A 17,783-nucleotide genomic window follows, 5' to 3' on the forward strand; every position below is an offset into this window, starting at 1 on the left:
GGGAAAGATTTGTCTTCAGAGCCTTCTGGGCTTTGCTGTGGCAGAATAGCAGCTAGCTAACACAATTAAAGCAAATGCAATTCAGATGAGTTTTTTAGTTGCATTGGCCCCTCAGAGCATAACAGCCGGATCTGATCTGGCTGGTGGCCACTGACTGTATTGGAGAGGACAGACATAGATCATTCAATCACTAACTAGGACATCTTCAGGACTGCACTATTGTGAAGCATTTATATTGTCATTGCTGTAACCAAATACCTGACAGAAACAACTTGAAGGGAAATTGGCTTAAGTAGTTTATAATCTCAGAGTTGTCATGGTGGCGGGAGCACATGTCGAGGTACCCATCTATACCATGGTGGTCAGGGAGCTGGTAAACGTCTCAAAGGCGGGCCCTTAGTGACCTACCTACTCCTCCCCAGATAGCATCACCAGCTGAAGACCAGGTATCCAACAGAAGCCTGCGGAGGGTAGTTCACACTGCAGACCTTAGCATTAGGGTTTTGTGCCCTGGAGCAGTGCTTTGTGGGGTGCCCGTGTTGAAGAAGCCTGGCTTAAACTGGCTGAGCTAAGGTTGGGGTGAATCAGGTTCTGAGCACTCACTGGATCTCCCCCCCCCTCTCACCTGCAGTGCTGGAGAGCTGGCTGGACTACACTGGGGAGCTGGAGCCCCCAGAGCCACTGGCCAGGCTTCCGCAGCTCAAGCACTGCATCAAGCAGCTGCTGACTGACCTGGGCAAGGTGCAGCAGATCGCCCTCTGCTGCTCGACATGAAATTGGCCACTCAAGACATTTGGAGCACAGGCCTGGCACCTCTGCCAGGGGAGCTTCGCATATTTAAGTAAATAAACTTAGCATGCTGGATGCACGTGACACTGACTGACTTCAGGGATTTGGCCAGGAGTGTGATGGACATGGGGACAAAGAGACCATTTTGGCTGCTGGAGGACAGGGCTCTCTTGATCTGGAAGCCAACTGCAAAGGCAGCACATAGTCTTAGAATCCCATTCTGTGCACATCGTTGAACGAAGCAAGTCTTTGCACATCTTCAATTGGAATCGTGCCACTGATGATAAACAAAATGAGAGCCAAAAAAAATAAAAACCTAGTAGGAAACAGTTGTAAATTCGATTTGCAGTTTATTTAATTGACTTTTGAGTCAGGTAGAGGCATGTGCCAACCCCTCCGGTTTCTCTGCCTGGTGTGTCGTGTGGGCAGCAGGCACCCACCGCTTTCATCCCTTAGCCTCACTGGAATGCTGGGACTTCACTGTGCCGTGCAGTTTTTTGAAGGCTGGGTCCTTACTGCTCTGCTTCCTCAAGACTTCCATTTTCTCACCTCGTCTCTTGCATGGCTTCACGGTACCAGGGACAAGGTTTTATGTTTTCACTCCAGAGTCAGCTGGGCTGTACAGGGCTTCAGCAGCCAAGTGAAACTGCTAAAGGAGGAGCTAGAATCTTGATGTAATGAGAATCTACAAGGAATTCCAGGAGGAAGCAGTCAGGGGCTGGAACCCAAAGGACAGCATTTTCTACCCACTTACTAATTTCAACTGCTTCCCAGTTCTATTTAAAGTTATGAAAAAAAGTTTCCCAAAATTTTCGAACTCTTTTACTGTAAAGATTTGTTACAAAGAAGGTGGGAATTACCTTACTTTATGTCTCATCCGCAAACTTGCAACTCTGTTGCTTGTTTCCCTCCTCCCTGGAGGCTGGGGTAGCAGTCGCCACTCCAGCCACTCCACTCTTTCAATTCCCCGTCTGTGTTACTTTATGAGATGAAGGTAATTATGCTGCTTATGGTCCAGGTACAACCTCTTTGTACCTTCACAGAGATGTTTGTGTTGTTTCTTGTTTCGCAGGTTCTGGTTCCATGTGTCATTGCTATGTTGTTTGCTTGGTTTTATCTTATTAGGTGAAATGTAAAAGGTTCCGTGCTGTGAGGACTTCATTTTCACCAGTTTTTGTATCACTAACGGTAAACTTTGTTTGATTTATTCATCAACATCCACAGATTCATTATCAGTTTTGTAATCTGTAATGTTCTAGGCTGCAAATATTTACTATGTAAACATTAAGGAGCCAATGTCGGTAGCTACCAACAGCAGCACCTCTCGCTGCCTTAGGAATGGTTAAGTTTCAGGCCTAACAGGCCATCATGGCCATAAATTCAGGCTTGTGTACAGAGAAGCTTCAGGGAATGAATGCCCTTATCTAAAGATCTGTTCACCATCTGATACAAAATGTGCTGTGGAGCAAGCATGAGGTGACCTGGCATAGCTTAGGGAATGTGTGATGTGTAATTAAGCCAACACAGTCCCTTACAAGAGGCTGCTTCCCACTGCTCACATTGATGTCTTCTTGTGGGAAGAAGTGCTCCAAGAGTACACATGCCATCACGGTTCTGGATAATTTATCATAGAGCTACATTTTGAGACTTGTATGATGATTGTCTGAAAGGGAAAGAAACAAGATACTTAAAGCTACAACTGTGTGAGGTATGATGATTGTTAGATACTAATTTGGGGCCATCAAAGTGGCTTAGTTGGGAGAGGTGCTTGCCACCAAGCCTGCTGACCTGAGTTCAAGACCCAGGACCGAATAGAGAGAATTGACACCTTCAAGTTGTTCTGTGACACACATACACACAAATGTAATAAAGGATTTTAAATTGAGGTTTTTCTTTTTATGTAACTACTCTTAAGTATCACATCTGGGGAAGCTGTAACCTTGAAGGCAGTCAGTTTTGTGTGGTTCAAAGAAGGAAGCAGAAACTGAATGATGCTAATCTTGCCGTGTGGTCCTTACTGGGTTTATCATTTAGGTTTTGTAAAGGACATAATCTGGTTTCATTATTACTTGTTTTTAGGGAAACAAAGCAGAAACCCCATATTCTGATAACCTCAGTTCTTCCCTAACTTAAAGCCATGTTGAGGGGCTCCACTCCCAGTTCCTGGGTCAAAGTGAATTCACCCCTAAGTTGGAGCACTGGAATCTGTTGCAAACAATGTTATCATTTAGAAAGATGTGCACTACCTATGTTCTGTCTGTTAAAAAAACCTATCCACCTATAGAAAGTCACCTTGACAAAACAGTTCTGGTTTGATCAGTCATTCTTTAGTATGTATGCAAGGTGGATCCTGGCTGAGCCAACATTGCACTGTGGATACGTATCTGTGTTTACACGCTATTAGACAGAAGGCACTGTACATATGAGTGTTGCTTTCAAGCAATATTTGCAAAACATGCAAACTTCTGTATCTGGAAAAATAAAAACAGGTTCTTGTTGCTATGTGTCAGTCACATTACTGAAGTATAAAAGGTTGTGGGCTTTGTTGGTTTAGTTTAGTCTCACTATATAGCCCTGACTGGCCTAGAACTCCCAGAAATCCCGTCTCTGTTCCAAGTGCTGGTTTTAAAGTCCTGTACCACCACACCTGGTTGTTCTTTAAACAAAGTCTTGCAATGTAGTCCAGGCTGGCCTTGAGCTTATGCAACCCAAAGTTGGGCTTCAAACTTAAAATGATCCTGTCTTGGTCTCCGAGTATACCACCATAACCCAGCAAGGATTAAATGTTTTATGCATTATGGTGAGCTTGAGGCCAGCCTGGTCTACAGAGCGAGTTCGGAGACAGCCAGGGCTACATAGAGAAACCCTGTCTTAAAAAATAAAGTGCCGGGGGCTGGAGAGATGGCTCAGCGGTTAAGAGCACTGACTGCTCTTCTGAAGGTCCTGAGTTCAAGTGTGGCTCACACATTGCAGTGGAAGCTGCAGGTTTACTGCATTTTTGGTTGCTGGACACAGTGCAAGGCAGGACAGGCTGTTTCCCTAGACTGAGACTTACCTACTGCGTTCAACAAACCCAGGCTTCCTATAGACCTGAACTACCCCTCAACTAACACCCATGCCTGGGCAGAATCCTCAAAACTGGTTGTCTTCATTTCATTGCAAAATTCAAACAGGAGCCTCACAGTAAGTTCGTATTACTCATGCATTCCAGGCTCATCCCGGGGGAAACCATTGAGCAGGTGGAACATTGGAGATTGAGGAGTTTACTCATTGGTTTAAAAAATGGGGCAGAGAGGGAAGTCTTGCTCACAAGTGTGCCTCACTCCAGGGAGTTCTCTCACAGAGGAAGTTCATGAGAGGCTGATAAAGGAGAGGAATGGGCATCGGTGTCAAGGAGTCCGAAGTCCGAGGCGTCTTTTCATGATACACATTTCCGTCATGGCCATTGGTTTGTTTTTAAGGTCATGAACGCTAAATAGTTTTATGCAAAACATTTCTCAAATGACCAACACGTGTATATAGAAAGACAGGAGGCCCTGACCCATATAGGTTAAGGCAAGGAAACATGCCGAGCCTTCTCAGTCCCTGTCACAGGACACTGGATACTCTGTGTGTGTGTCTAACAAATGTGAAAGTAGAGGTCATATGAGATGGAGAAGTTAAGTGGAAATTATGTAAAGTACACATCAACTTCTCAAAAGAAAAACTGAGAAAAGCTGTTTTCAAAAAAAAAACTTACCAGGTAACCGTTGGAAGAAGAGGCTATTTCCAACAAGATTACTGGGAAAACACTGTTGTCCAGTTGTACTGATTCCAGTTACTGATCTTTAAGCATAAAGTGAAACGAGAGTTCGCTTTCCTTGGCAATATCAGTTCTGTTGCTTGAGTTTGTTTTTGAGAGGGTCTACATAGCCCTGGCTGGAACACACTATGTAAAAACCAGGCTGGCCTCAGAGACCCTCCTGCCTCTGCTTCCTGAGTGCTGAGGTTTAAAGTATGAGTCACAACAACCAACTAAATAAAGCATTTAATAGGGCCAGTTATTTTACTGCTCAGCTTCGAAACCGCTGTGTACTGCCATCTGCTGAAGCTCGGATACTAGATAGTGTGAGGCAGAGGGGAGAATAGAAGGCTAGAAAACTGAAACCTCATTAACATGGCCTTTTGCAAAACAAAACTCATGCAGGTTTAGAAAAACTGAATGTGGTCTAGATCTAGGTAGATTTCCTGCCTAAGGGCACAGCTTCGCGCAAATGCAGTGGTCCAGGAATAGCTAATCAAAAGCCTTAATCTTACAGGTTCCCAGAATCCTCTAGCTATCAGCTGGAAAGGTGGGCAACAAGTTCGTAAAATAAACCCAATAAATAAAGAACGAACGCAAGACACAGCAGACATGGGAGCTGTCAAAATTCAACTTTTATTAACTCAGGGGTAGGGTGTCAGTCCAGGGAGCCCCAGGCTCCGCCGCTCAGCCGGTGATGCGCACGTCCGCGCGGCGCCGCAGCCGCCGAGCCCGGGCCGCCTCCGGTAGAATGGCCTGCAGCTGCTCCTGCACCAGCATCTCCACGATCTGCTCCTTGGTGCGGATGTCCGGCCGCAGCCACTGGCGGGACAGCTCCCGCAGCTGCCGGAAGGCTTCCCGGGGCCCGGCCGCGTCCTGGTAGCGAAACTGCCGGAAGCGCTGGCGAAAGGTCTCGGGGCCGGGCCGAGAGGCTCCGGGCCGCAGGGCGGCGTCAGCGTAGGGCGCCGTGTTCAAAGCTGCGGGCGCGCCGGGGAGCTCCGGGGCCGGGGAGCTCCCGGAATCGGGCGACGGGGCCGCACAGTCGCCGGCTCCTTCCTGCTGCTCGGGAGGCGCCGCGGGGCTTTGGGGGTCCTGGCTGGGCTGCGGCGCCGCCATGACTACGGCTGTTGGCGTCCCCCTTTGTTTCGCAGTCCGGCGCCTCGCCTGCGTCTGCACCGGAAGGAGGTAACAGAGGGCCGCTGAAGGGCAGGGCCCGGGCACCCCAGCGGGACGCGGACTCAGGACAGGCTGCGGGCAAGCCCAGCTTACCTCGACCCGCGAAGCTCCTCGGTGGCCGGAAATGAACCGATCCGCGAATCCGGAAGCCGCCTCCTCTACCAGTCACGTGAAGTTTGATCTGGGGAAGTCCGTAGACATCAGCTCTACTGACACTAAGGATGGCGGCACTGCAAGGTCCCCATTGGAGCCGGCGGACAAGTCGGACACGACAGAGTCGAAATCTGAGTCGGGATCGGATTCCAGATCAGAGGAAGACAAGGAGAGTCCGGCCTCGATTAAGGAGATAAAGGCGGAGACACCCCAACCGAAGGACCGCCCTGGCGTGCAGGTGACCTGCGCCTCCTAGGGTAGATGCTGGTCCCTACTTGACCAGGCAGGATCTGGGGGTAGCGCTGACAGTCCTGGGTAAAGGAGGGTGATGGTTGGCTAGGGGATTGTCGGAGCTTGGGCGGATGCCCTGGGTGGGACAGCGGGACAGGGGCTCCAATTACTTTTAAAAAGATCTCTCAAGCCCGTAATCCTAGAGCTAAAGGACACCTCCTGAGCTATAAATTGAGCTGAGAATCTCATTAAACACACACACACACACACACACACACACACACACACACACACACACACACACATATACTGTCGCCTGCATAGGTGCAATTGATTTCACTTTATTTTGAGAAGGACAAAGTATTTGGGCAAGAGTCTTCAGACTTTCCTGCCCCCAAACAAGTGCTCAGGGCTTCTTTGTCATTGTTTTTGCTTGTCCTCGAAAACCAAGAGAAAGAGATTCAGTGGGTACTACTTTAACTTTAAGATTAATAAGTGGGGGGCTGGAGAGATGGCTCAGTAGTTAAGAGCACTGACTCCTCTTCCAGAGGTCCTGAGTTCAATTCCCAGCAACCACATGGTGGCTTACATCTACAATGGGCTCTGATGCCCTCTTCTGGTGTGTCTGAAAAGAACAGCGGTGAATACATAAAATAAGTAAATACATCTTTGAAAAAAGTTTAATAAGTAAACTGTAATTAACGATGTCCCAGATGGTGGCCATTAGCTTCTTGTATTTACTGAATCTTTGAAAGGTAAATACCCCGAAATTGAGATGTATTAAAATGTAGAATTACGCATGTGTCTGTAGGAAAAGAAAAATATTTTGTATTTATTACATATTTGAGTATGTTATGTAATTTTGTATATATGGGGGTCAAATAAACTATATTATTAAATTTTACCTGTGTCTTTTTACTTTTAAAATACAACTACTTTGAAATTTTTAAATTACACATACAGTTTATAGTATATCTTTGTTGACTAGCTGCTGTCTAGAGTGTCGGAATCAGGTGTCAGGAAACATCTTTTCTTTGCTTTAACACCCCCAGCAATAAATAGTGCCTGCCTCACAGTTGTCAGGTGGAGTAAATCAAGCTCTGGAAAAGACAGAGCTTTCAGAGCTAGGGAGATGGAGCGGTTGGTAAGGATGCTTGGGATGATGGGATGAGATGAGCGTGGTACCCAAGCATTGTGAGTCCACAGCTCTGGGCAGCCCACGAAGTTCTAGGCTTCTATCCTCCTCCGGACAACTAAGTCTTCCAGAATGACCGGGTTCATTCAGCTTCTCTTGGCTTCTGACTGAATTGCTCTGCTTGGCCTCATACTAACTTTGGCACTCTCCTCCTCCCCCTCCTCCTCCTCCTCCTCCCCCTCCCCCTCCTCTTCCTCCTCCTCCTCTTCCTCCTCCCCCTCCTCCCCCTCTCCCCTCCTCCTCCTCCTCCTCCTCCTCCTCCTTCTTCTTCTTTTCTTGAGACAGGGTTTCTCTGTATAGCCCTGGTTGTCCTGGAACACACTCTGTAGACCAGGCTGGCCTTGAACTCAGAAATCCACCTGCCTCTGCCTCCCAAGTGCTGGGATTAAAGGCGTGAGCCACCACACCCGGCTCTTGGCACTCTGTTCTAATCTTCTGGCTCATTCTGTCTTCACCTATGTCTGTCAAACTGTCCTGTTAAACTGCCAAAAACCCAACACACCACCACACCTTTTTTTCCCTCTCTGCTCTTAAGTAGTCTCTTTTCCAGTGCTGCTCTCCTGTGAGTTGGGCATGTCCAATCTCTGACTCATCCTGTCAAATCTTTCTCTGATTCAACACTTTGTCTGCCCCTTAATTTTAGATGTCACTTTCAGACCAACCTGCTTCCTTCTATAAACTAACCTTCCTTACCATCATTGTTAAGAGATTAAGGTATGTACTAAGGGATTAAAGGAATGTCATTCCAGCCGGATCACATAGACCTAGAAGGCCTTTGGATGTGATCCCTCGCTGGAGCAGCCATGTTGCTGGATTAAAATTCTACAGGTGCTTGCTGTGTAAGCATGAGGGCTTGAATCTCCCTGTGCCCATGAAAAAGCCAGGCATGGCTGAGCTGGCCTACACCTTAACGTTGGGCCCAGGTAGAGATCAAAAGAACTGCGTGGTTAGCCTATCCAATACGTACTTCTAAATTCAACTTGAGACCCTATCTCAAGGCAATGAGGAGAGTAATAGAGTAGAGCGCCCTCTTCTGGCATCTTCATACCTGTACACTCGCATGGATCACACACACACACACACACACACACACACACACACACACACACACACACACACACGTTTTCATTAGGTCAGGTCCATTGCCTTCAGCCTCTTGAGCTACAGGTGTTGCTGTTTTAATCTATAAAATAAAAAATCTGAATGCAAGAACTTGAGTGGAAAAGAGGAATAAAAAGAAAAGAACATGACTGTGGTTCCTAGGCACAGTGGAGGGGAAGGTCTAGTATAGATAACAGGGAAAGCATGGCCACAGTCAGAGACCCTGAGGGAGGCCAGAGGGGACATCATCCTGAGCCATGAGGAGAGAGAGGAGGGGGAAGGCAGAACCAGGTACCACAGCCAGAAAGCCCAAAGGTCCGAAGCCAGCAGGTAACCAAAATGGCTGTATGATACAGGGAAGAGCCTCTGGGGGAAGGGCAGCCTTCCCCGACTGGGCTGTAGAGTTCGGGGTAGGGGTCAGGGTATACAAGCCAGGAGGACTGTAATAGGCAGGGCTGAGGGATGCTGGGTGGACCTGGTGGCCAGGTTCTCTTTGACATGTTAAATAGGCAACTCAACCATCTGTCCTGGGTTTGAGACTTTCAGAACTAACCTCATGGAAGTTTCTATGAAAATTCAGATGGTGCCAGCAAAAGTATAATCTCTGATGCCCCCTTGGCAGGTGGTATATTCTGTTTGACTCCCAAAAAAGTTTTGTATCTCCGTTTTCCAGAAAGGGACAGGGGCTTAGTCAGGGTTTCTGTAGCTGTGACAAAAAAATCAACACCAATAAGCAACTCGGAGAAGAAAGGGTTTATTCAGCTTACACTTCCACATTACTGTCCATCACCAAAGTTAGGACAGGAATTCAAACAGGGCAGGAACCTGGAGGCAGGAGCTGATGCAGAGGCCACGGAGGGGTGCTGCTTACTACCTTGCTTCCCTTAAGCTTGCTCACCCTGCTTTCTTATAGAATCCAGGACTACCAGAACAAGGATAGCACCACCCACCATGGGCTGGGCCCTCCTCCATTGATCACTAGTTGAGAAAATGCCTTACAGTTGGATCTCATGGAGGCATTTCCTCACCTGAGGCTCCTTCCTTTCTGAAGACTCTAGTGTCAGATTGACACAAAACCAACCAGCTCAGGCCCAAGATGATAGGACTTTGGTCATCCCTGCTGTTCCTTTGGGTTCTGCGCAGGGATTGTGTAACAGCCAGGTAACCATTGTTAGGACAGATTTCTGACGATCACCTTGCCCATCCTTGAGGATGTCTCCCGTGGAGGTATGAAAGATGACCTTGAGAGGCACCACAAGGACCCCTCAGTGGGTTTTGTAGTTGCTGGCCTGTAAGCTTGGGAAACTTCATGGGCCAATCCGGACTTGAAGCTTTTTCTTGCTGGCCCCTCGGCATCTGCATTTCTGTTAGTCAGTTGTTCAGCTTCCTTTCACAAATACTCTGTCCTTCTCGTCCCCATTCTCTGAAGTAGAATGGGATTTGCATTTGCTGTTGCCCAAGTTATTTTCCTTTCCTCTTTTCAGAAGTGGAAAGGGTGGAGGCTCTTGTGTTTGATAGACCTAGTGGTTTCACATTTCCTTCTGCCTGGTTCCCTGGTTTACTACTCTATATTAATTAACAACAGTCTTATTCCCTGTGGTGGCAGGCATGTTCAGGACTAAAACAGCCTGTCTGGGTCAGGGTTTGTATTCCTGCACAAAACATGACCAAGAAGCAAGTTGGGGAGGAAGGGGTCCTCCAAGAGATTGGTGTCTCCAACTCTCCCCACTGTAGCACACACTTTGTCTTTTGGCTCCAGCTGCCTGTACTTCACTGCTGCTGTTCTTGGTGGTCATCTCATGGAGCTGGCATCTCCAAACACTGCTGTCTTCCACTGCAACTAAGATTTACTAATAGCCTCTCATAGGTTCTCTTCATGGCGCCAAACCTCAGCTCCTTAGCGTGACCCCTTTAGTCCTGGCCCATCAATTGCAACTGAGACTGTACCTTCACCAATGGCCTTCCATGGCCTCTCACAGTGCCGAGCCTCAGCTGCTCTGCGTGACCCCTTCATGCCTTCAAAACCAGTACCACCTGGGTGACCCTTACACATTACCAAGTACAGAGGCAGCACAAGGTACAACCTTGTTGGTTGTGCTTTGTGCTATCAGGTTCTTTGTGCTCTCAGAAAACACTTACCAGATTTCACCTCAGTGATGCTGGTCTCTTCTTAATCACCACAAATTTCTTAGCTCCAGCTAACCAGCATCATATTGTCCCAGTAATGCAGAAGTTTTGCTTTGGTAGTTCTGGTATCTTGTTAATCACAGCTGATTCGTCAGATCCAGCTAACCAGAACCACAGAATCTTCACAATCAAAACAGCAATGGCCCTGATAAGAATCTTTAACCTTCCCTCTGAAATCTCACAAGCCAGGCCTCCATCTTCTGCACTGTTCTCAACATTATCTTCCAAGCTCCGACAGGACATCCCACAGAGCTCTTAACACTGAATGGCTCTTCTAGCCCGAAGTTCCAGAGTCCTTCCACAGTCCTCCCCCAAACATGGTCAGTTGTCACAGGAATACCCCACTAGGCTGGTACCAATCAATTTGTCTTAGTCAGGGTTTCTATTCCTGCACAAAACATTATGACCAAGAAGCAAGTTGGGGAGGAAAGGGTTTATTCAGCTTATATTTCTACATTGCTGTTCATCCCAAAGGAAGTCAGAACTGGAACTTGGAGACAGGAGCTGATGCAGAGGCCATGGAGGGGTGTTGCTTACTGCCTTGCTTTCCTGGGTTTGCTTTCTTATAGAACCCAAGACTATTAGCCTAGGGATGGCACCACCCACAATGGACTAGGCCCTCCCCTCTTGATCACTAATTGAGAAAATGCCTTACAAATGGATCTCATGGAGGCATTTCCTCAAGGGAGACTCCTTTCTCTGTGATAACTCCAGCTTGTGTCAGGTTGACACACAAAACCAGCCAGTACACAGCCCAACCAACTGCAATAAGGAAGGGGAGAGGAGCCATGAATGGGTTTACTGCAGAGGAAAATACAAGCTTCCCGGAGCTAGAGAGATGGTTGGTCAAGGGGGAGTGGGCGCACACCTTTAGTCCAAGCCCTCGGGAGGCAAAGGCAGATAGATCGCTTGAGTTTGAGGCCAGCCTGGTGTACAGAGCAAGTTCCAGGACAGCTAGGACTACACAGAGAAAACCTGTCTCAAACCAAACAAACAAAAACAGTACATGGTATGGTTGCTATAGTGGCCAGTTCTTTCATCCCAGGACTTGACAGAGGCAGGTGGATCTCTGGGAGTTTGAGACTGTATATAGGTCTATATACAGATTCTAGGCCAGCCAGAGGTACATGGTGAAACCCTGTCTCCTTTATTTTCCTATAGTAATTGTTTCAGAGTCTTCCTGCCTCCATTTGTTAACCTAGGCCCAGTCCTGGAAGCTCCTAGCCTCTGTACAATCTTATGTAGGCTTAGGATATTTTCTGCCTCTGAGACTTCCTGCTGAATGAGTTCACCCTTTCTAGTACCTTCTGAACTCAGTTTGGTTCATCTCAGCTGTTCTGGCTCAACCTCTTCTCCAAGCTGACTGATTGATTCATCCTGGCTTCTCTCTCAGCCTCTGACTTTTTGTTCTGCTTGGCCTCAAACCTAGTTTTGGCAAAATGTTCTAGTCTTCTGGCTCCTTGTCATTCTCTGGCTCATTCTGTCTTCATTTATGACTAGCTTATTATCCCTCTGCAACCTGTTTCTGTACAACTGTCCCAGTGAAACCTGCCTCCTTCCTCTCTCTGTGCTGCCCCTTAAGTAGCTTCCCTTTCCTCTCTCTCTTTGTGAGAGTTGAGCAGCTCCTATTTTGTCAAATCTTTCTCTGATCCATCACATTAGATATTGCTTTCAAACATGGGTGCTTCCTTCTACAAACTAACTTTACCTTCACCTTCTTTGTTTGGGATATCTATATCTATCTATCTATCTCTATCTATCTATCTATACACACACACACACACACACATACACACACACACACACACACACACACACACACACATATTTCTGAATTTTGCAGATTGGGAGGTAGGCACCCCCAAAGGTGCAAAGTTGAAGACTATCAAAACCATAGTAGGTAGGTCCGTCAGGTGTAGTGCACACACCTTTACGCTTTGCCCCTGAAGGCAGAGGCAGGACGGTCTCTATAGGCTTGAGGCCAGTCTGATCTACATAGACAGATCTTTCTAAAAAGAATGATGAGTATGGGTATTTTACCAGCAAGTTTTGTTGGTGCACTATCTGCTTATACGGCCTCTGGAAGAGGGCATCAGGTTCCCTGCAACTGGAGTTACTGATGTTTGAAAGCATCACCATATGGATTCTGGGAATTGAACTCAGGTCCTCTATATCTTAACTCCTAAGTTATCTCTCCAGCCCCTAGGTTACCCCCCCCCCTTACAGGGCACCAGCTGTGATCTAGCCATCTCCCAAGCTTCCTTCTTTTTCTCATCTAAAGCAAACTTAGCTCATCAAACAGTAGCTTCCTGTCTAAACTAATGATTCTATTGATGTGAAGAGACACCATGACCATGGCAGCTCTTATAAAGGAAAGCCTTTAACTGGGGCCGGCTTCCAGGGTTAGAGACTGAGCCCATTATCATCATGGGGAGAAGCATGGCGGCACTTGGGCCGACATGGGGCTGGAGAAGGAGCACTCTACACCTGGATCCACAGGCAGCAAGAAGACTTAAGCTTTTGAGACCTCAAAGCCCATGCTCTAGTGACACACTTCCTTCAACAAGGCCACCCCTCCTCGTAGTACTACTCCCCGTGAGCTAAGCATTCAAACGTATAAGCCTGTGGGGACCATTTCTATTCAAACCATCACATGCCTCACTCATATATTCAGAAATGAATACATAACTGCGTACGTATATATTTACGAACATTCTGTTCTGGATTTTTGCAGATTAAGCTCTCATGGTCACAGAAGATAAAGAGCTGGACAGCAAAAAAGAAAAGAGTAAGTGTTTTTATTCTAAAACTTGATTCCCACGTCATGAACATATCAGTTATTCTTACCCTTTGACTCTTGTGGATAAAATTGCTGTGATATTGGTGTTTGAATTTCCACTTTTTTAGTTGAGTTATGTACCTATAGGTGAAATTGCTGCGTCAGATAATAATTCTGTATTTACCTTTGTGAGAAGCAATCATACCATTTCGCACAGTGGGTCTATCTCTGTGACTCTGAGGTCGGCCTGGTCTACGGAGGGAGTTTCTGGATGGCCAGAGCTACACACAGAAACCCTGTCTTGAAAAAACAAACAAACAGCATATTCCCTATGAGGGGTAGGAGAGATGGCTCGATGGTTAAGAGCACCAGCTATTCTTCCAGAGGACCCAGGTTTAAGTCCCAACACCCACCTGTTGTTTAACAACCATCAGTCCAGTTCCAGGGGATGTGATGGCGTCTCCTTTGTCACCAGGCTCACACAGACATATGTAACACATGCAAGCATATGGTGGTTTGAATGAGAATGGCCCCCAGTAGATTCACGTGTCTGAATGCCTGGTCCCTAGTTAACAGAACTGTTTGGGAAGGATAAAGAGGGTGTGGCCTTGTTGGAGGAGGCATGTCACTGGGGAGTGGGCTTTGAGGTTTCAAAAGCCCCTGCCAAGCCCAGTGTGGTCCTCTCTGGCTGCTGTCTGAGGAACAGGATGTAGCTCTGAGCTACTTCTCCAGCGCCATGCCTAACCGCAGGCTAACACAGTCCCCACTAGGATGATCATAGACTAACCCTTGGAAGCTGTAAACAAGCCCCTAATTAAACGAGTTATAAGTGTCCTTGGTCATGGCATCTTTTCATGGCTATGAAATAGTAACTAGGGCTGGTGAGATGGCTCAGTGAGTAAGAGCACCCGACTGCTCTTCCGAAGGTCCAGAGTTCAAATCCCAGCAACCACATGGTGGCTCACAACCATCCGCAACAAGATCTGACTCCCTCTTCTGGAGTGTCTGAAGACAGCTACAGTGTACTTACATATATTAATAAAATAAATCTTTAAAATAATAAAAAAAAGAAATAGTAACTAAGACAAAGCAGGGAAATAAAAAAAAATTCCCTAGGAGATTACATTTTCTGCTTTTCCTCCCTCCTTAGTGCTGGAGATGGAACCCGCACCTGTGTATACTAGGCAGGTGTCTCATCGCTCAGCTATAATACCCAGCCTCGTGCGTGCGTGCGTGCGTTCGTGCCTGCATGCGGGGGGGGGGGGGGGGAGATCCTAGGTTAACCTTAGGTGTCATTCCTCAGGAGCCATCCATCTTGTTACTGTTGCTGTTTTTAAGATTCATTTTTATTTTATGGGTCTGGGTTTTCCACCTGCGTGTACTTCTGTGTATCATGCAGAGGCCGGAGGGCATAAGATCTCCTGGAACTGGATTTCATAGATGGTTGTCAAACCATCATGTGGGTGCTATATGGGAAATGAACCTATGTTCTCTGGAAGAGCAGTCAGTGCTCTTAATCACTGAGCCGTCTCTCCAGTCACCCATCTTGTTTCTTGAGACAAAGTCTCATTTGCTTGGCGCTCACTGCATAGGCTAGGTAGGTTAGGTTGCCTGACCTGCAAGCCCCGAGGGTCCATCTCTCTGTGCCTGGGATTGCTAGGACTGCTGTCATGTGCTCCCACACCCGGCTTTTTATGTAGGTGGATCAAGCTCAAATCCCTGTACTTGTTGGGCAAGCACTTGACTGAGCTCCCTCAATGAGCTCGTGGCTGCATCCCAAAGGCAACATCAAAACCAAAATGATACAAAATAACCCAAAGAATACACATTCCTGCATCTCCCTCCTCTCTCTCTCTCTCTCCCATAACCTTGCGCATGGGGCAGGCTGCCTACACATGTGAAACTTCCCAAGCTCCTGTCAGTCTTTCTCATTTATATCTGGCTCCAGCTTGTTCTTCACAGACTTCTCTTTTGTTGTCAACAAGGCTCCTGTAGTATATTTTGTCTCTGAACTGACATTCTCTTCTCAAAAGCCTGTATCCCTTCTCAGACCCCTCCCTCTGAGACAGGCCTTCTCTATAATAGCCTTGACTGTCCTGGAACTCACTTTGTAGACCAGGCTGGTCCTGAACTCAGAGATCCAGCTGCCCTGCCCTGTGAGAGAGTTGCTGGGGACAAAGGCATGTGCAACCACACCAACTTGATCTCATTTAAAAATGTGTCAATAACAAGCTCTGAAGTTGTAAGAGTTGTAAATAAAGCTTCTGTTGTTCAATAAAATAAAATAAAATAAAATAAAATAAAATAAAATAAAATAAAATGTGTCAAGCGCTTGGGTTCCGGCGACATGACTAAACGCACCAAGAAGGTCGGCATCGTCAGCAAGTACGGGACCCGCTATGGTGCATCCCTCCGGAAAATGGTGAAGAAAATTGAAATCAGCCAGCACACCAAGTATACTTGCTCCTTCTGTGGCAAGACCAAGATGAAGAGACGAGCCGTCGGCATCTGGCACTGTGGTTCCTGCATAAAAACAGTGGCCGGCGGGGCCTAGACCTACAACACCACCTCTGCAGTCACAGTGAAGTCTGCCATCAGAAGACTGAAGGAACTGAAAGACCAGTAGAAGCCCTGCTGTCTGAGACTTGCCTAGCCTGCAATAAATGGGCTATTTACGTAAAAAAAAAATGTGTCAAGCCTTTTGAGGTTTTTGGTTGTTCATGATTAACGTCTATTTCCTGTTATTTATTTTTCTCTCTCCTATTTTGTGCCTCTCATCTGACATTTAATTTTTTTTTTTTGCATCCTTATGTTTTTTTCTTATTTTGTAATGTTTTTTTTTCTTTTTGTTTTTTAGCCATACCTGTTCTTTTTGTATTTCTGTGTATGTGTGCAAACCTGTATGAGTATATATGTACCTTGTGTGTGCAGAAGCACATAGAGGCCAGAAGAGGGGTGTGGCATCCCCAGGAACTGGAGTTACAGGTTGTGAGCTGCTGTGTGGGTGCTGGGAACCAAACCCAGATGCAAGAGCAGCAAGTGCTGTTACGTGCTGCGGCATTGCTCCAGTCCCACTGGAGCTGCTGCAGATGGGACAGTTAGACTCATAGGAAGGTGTAAAGCAAGCACAGCGAAGACAGGTCTGGTATCCCTCACCTAGTTTTCTCCAATAGTAGAAATATCTCACATGATTCAGTCCAGTAGCAAATCCAGTGTATAAGTCTACAGACCTTATTCTAATGATTTCTTAGTTTTCCATGCATGCATGTTAGAACATGGTGTGTGTGTGGGGGGGGTGCGGGTGTGTATATGTGAATGCACTTGGGTGTGTGGTGTGTGTGTGTGTGTGTATGTGTGTGTGTGTGTGTGTATCTGTGTGTGTGTGTGTGTGTATGTGTGTGTGTGTGTGTGTGGAGTGTGTGTGTATCTGTGTGTATGTGTGTGTGTAGAATGAATAAGGTCTACTGTGACTCCTTTAGATGCATTCTCAGCAGATGCTCTGTCCGGGGCGTGCCTCCAGCTCTCCAGTCCAGGCCTCTATTCTGTCTTCCCTACTTTTCAGTACTCTTGATTTCCTCTAGTGGTTGGGGGTTGGCCGCAGATAGACCTAGGAAGGAAGGGGTATCCTGTGATACTTGCAGTCCCAGTTTTTCACTGAGGATCTTGATACAAATCCGAATTGAGGTAATAGTTGTTGTCATGGGAGTGCAGCTCCCTGGGAGAGCTTTGGACGGTAACTGCTGTCCTTTTCTGCTCTGCTTTGAGGACACACACAGTGTCATTTGCTTTTCCAGCTTTGAGCGTGTGCTTGCAGCTGACTGAAGGATGCCGACAGTACTGATTTGATGTGATTTGTGGGACAAAGCCGTGGCCCGCTGCATGGTGTCTCAAACCTCAGAGTAACCCTGGTCTGAGGTGCTGAGTGTCCTAATCTGTAGCTGGACGCCTTTTACTTTCTTTAAGTCGGTTCAATGTCTCTGGCAGTCATTTAGCCACTTTGAGCCCCAGTATCTTTATAAAGAGGGTTGAAATTAAGGCCCCTCATAGGTTTCGAGCATAGTGCCCGTGTTAGCTCAGTAGATAGTAGATAGAGTCTGATACTGTGTCATTGCCTTCTCTCCAGAGCTTTCGCTTGTGCAATCAGTAGATTCTCAGAGTAAGGTTTTTCTTGGAAGCAGGCTTCCAGCAGCTGTTGGCGGGGTGTAAGGAGTGAAGGAAGCGGTTTGTTTCCACATTGACTGATAAGGGAAGATTACTTGTCCTCCCACACGAAAGACAGAAGGCTCAGTTGTGCCATTTGCCAATTTAGGAACCATGGGGAGAAATGGGGTGTGTCATAACTGGCAGGTCTGGGGGAGGGGACTCCTGAGCAGAAGATTTGAAAGAGGAAG

At 47.0% G+C, this 17,783-nt stretch overlaps 3 protein-coding genes and 1 pseudogene across 11 annotated transcripts in view; 3 read left to right on the forward strand and 1 right to left on the reverse strand.

Moving 5' to 3' along the window:
* Phf20 (PHD finger protein 20) overlaps nt 1-3,291 on the forward strand; it is a 113,307-nt gene extending 110,016 nt beyond the window's left edge. For 2 of the 4 annotated variants that reach the window (NM_172674.2, XM_006499339.2), the window contains one exon: nt 632-3,291. In NM_172674.2, the coding sequence (NP_766262.2) occupies nt 632-774 (143 nt within the window). In that variant the 3' untranslated portion in view covers nt 775-3,291. The remainder of the gene's footprint in view (nt 1-631) is intronic. The other 2 variants (XM_006499338.4, XM_017317827.2) reach the window with 1 other exon arrangement.
* A 1,892-nt stretch (nt 3,292-5,183) lies between these two features.
* Nucleotides 5,184-6,042, reverse strand: Scand1 (SCAN domain-containing 1). Its single transcript, NM_020255.3, has 2 exons — nt 5,840-6,042; nt 5,184-5,740 (listed from the first exon to the last, which is right to left on the reverse strand). Exon 2 carries the CDS (start codon nt 5,684-5,686, stop codon nt 5,258-5,260), a length of 429 nt encoding a protein of 142 aa, NP_064651.2. The 5' UTR covers nt 5,687-5,740; nt 5,840-6,042; the 3' UTR covers nt 5,184-5,257.
* Cnbd2 (cyclic nucleotide binding domain containing 2) overlaps nt 5,284-17,783 on the forward strand; it is a 63,693-nt gene continuing 51,193 nt past the window's right edge. For 2 of the 6 annotated variants that reach the window (XR_003953718.1, XM_006500172.4), the window contains exons 1-2: nt 5,736-6,137; nt 13,348-13,401. Coding sequence is in view for 5 of the 6 variants with exons in the window: in XM_006500172.4 (XP_006500235.1) it covers nt 5,871-6,137; nt 13,348-13,401 (321 nt within the window). In the remaining variant the exon portion in view is untranslated. Of the gene's footprint in view, nt 6,138-13,347; nt 13,402-17,783 lie in introns of all 6 variants that reach the window. The other 4 variants (NM_027585.2, NM_001316755.1, XM_030252071.1 and 1 more) reach the window with 3 other exon arrangements.
* Nucleotides 15,711-16,080, forward strand: Gm14251 (predicted gene 14251; annotated as a pseudogene).

This window comes from Mus musculus, chromosome 2 (genome assembly GCF_000001635.26).
Source record: "Mus musculus strain C57BL/6J chromosome 2, GRCm38.p6 C57BL/6J".
Lineage (NCBI taxonomy): Eukaryota > Metazoa > Chordata > Mammalia > Rodentia > Muridae > Mus > Mus musculus.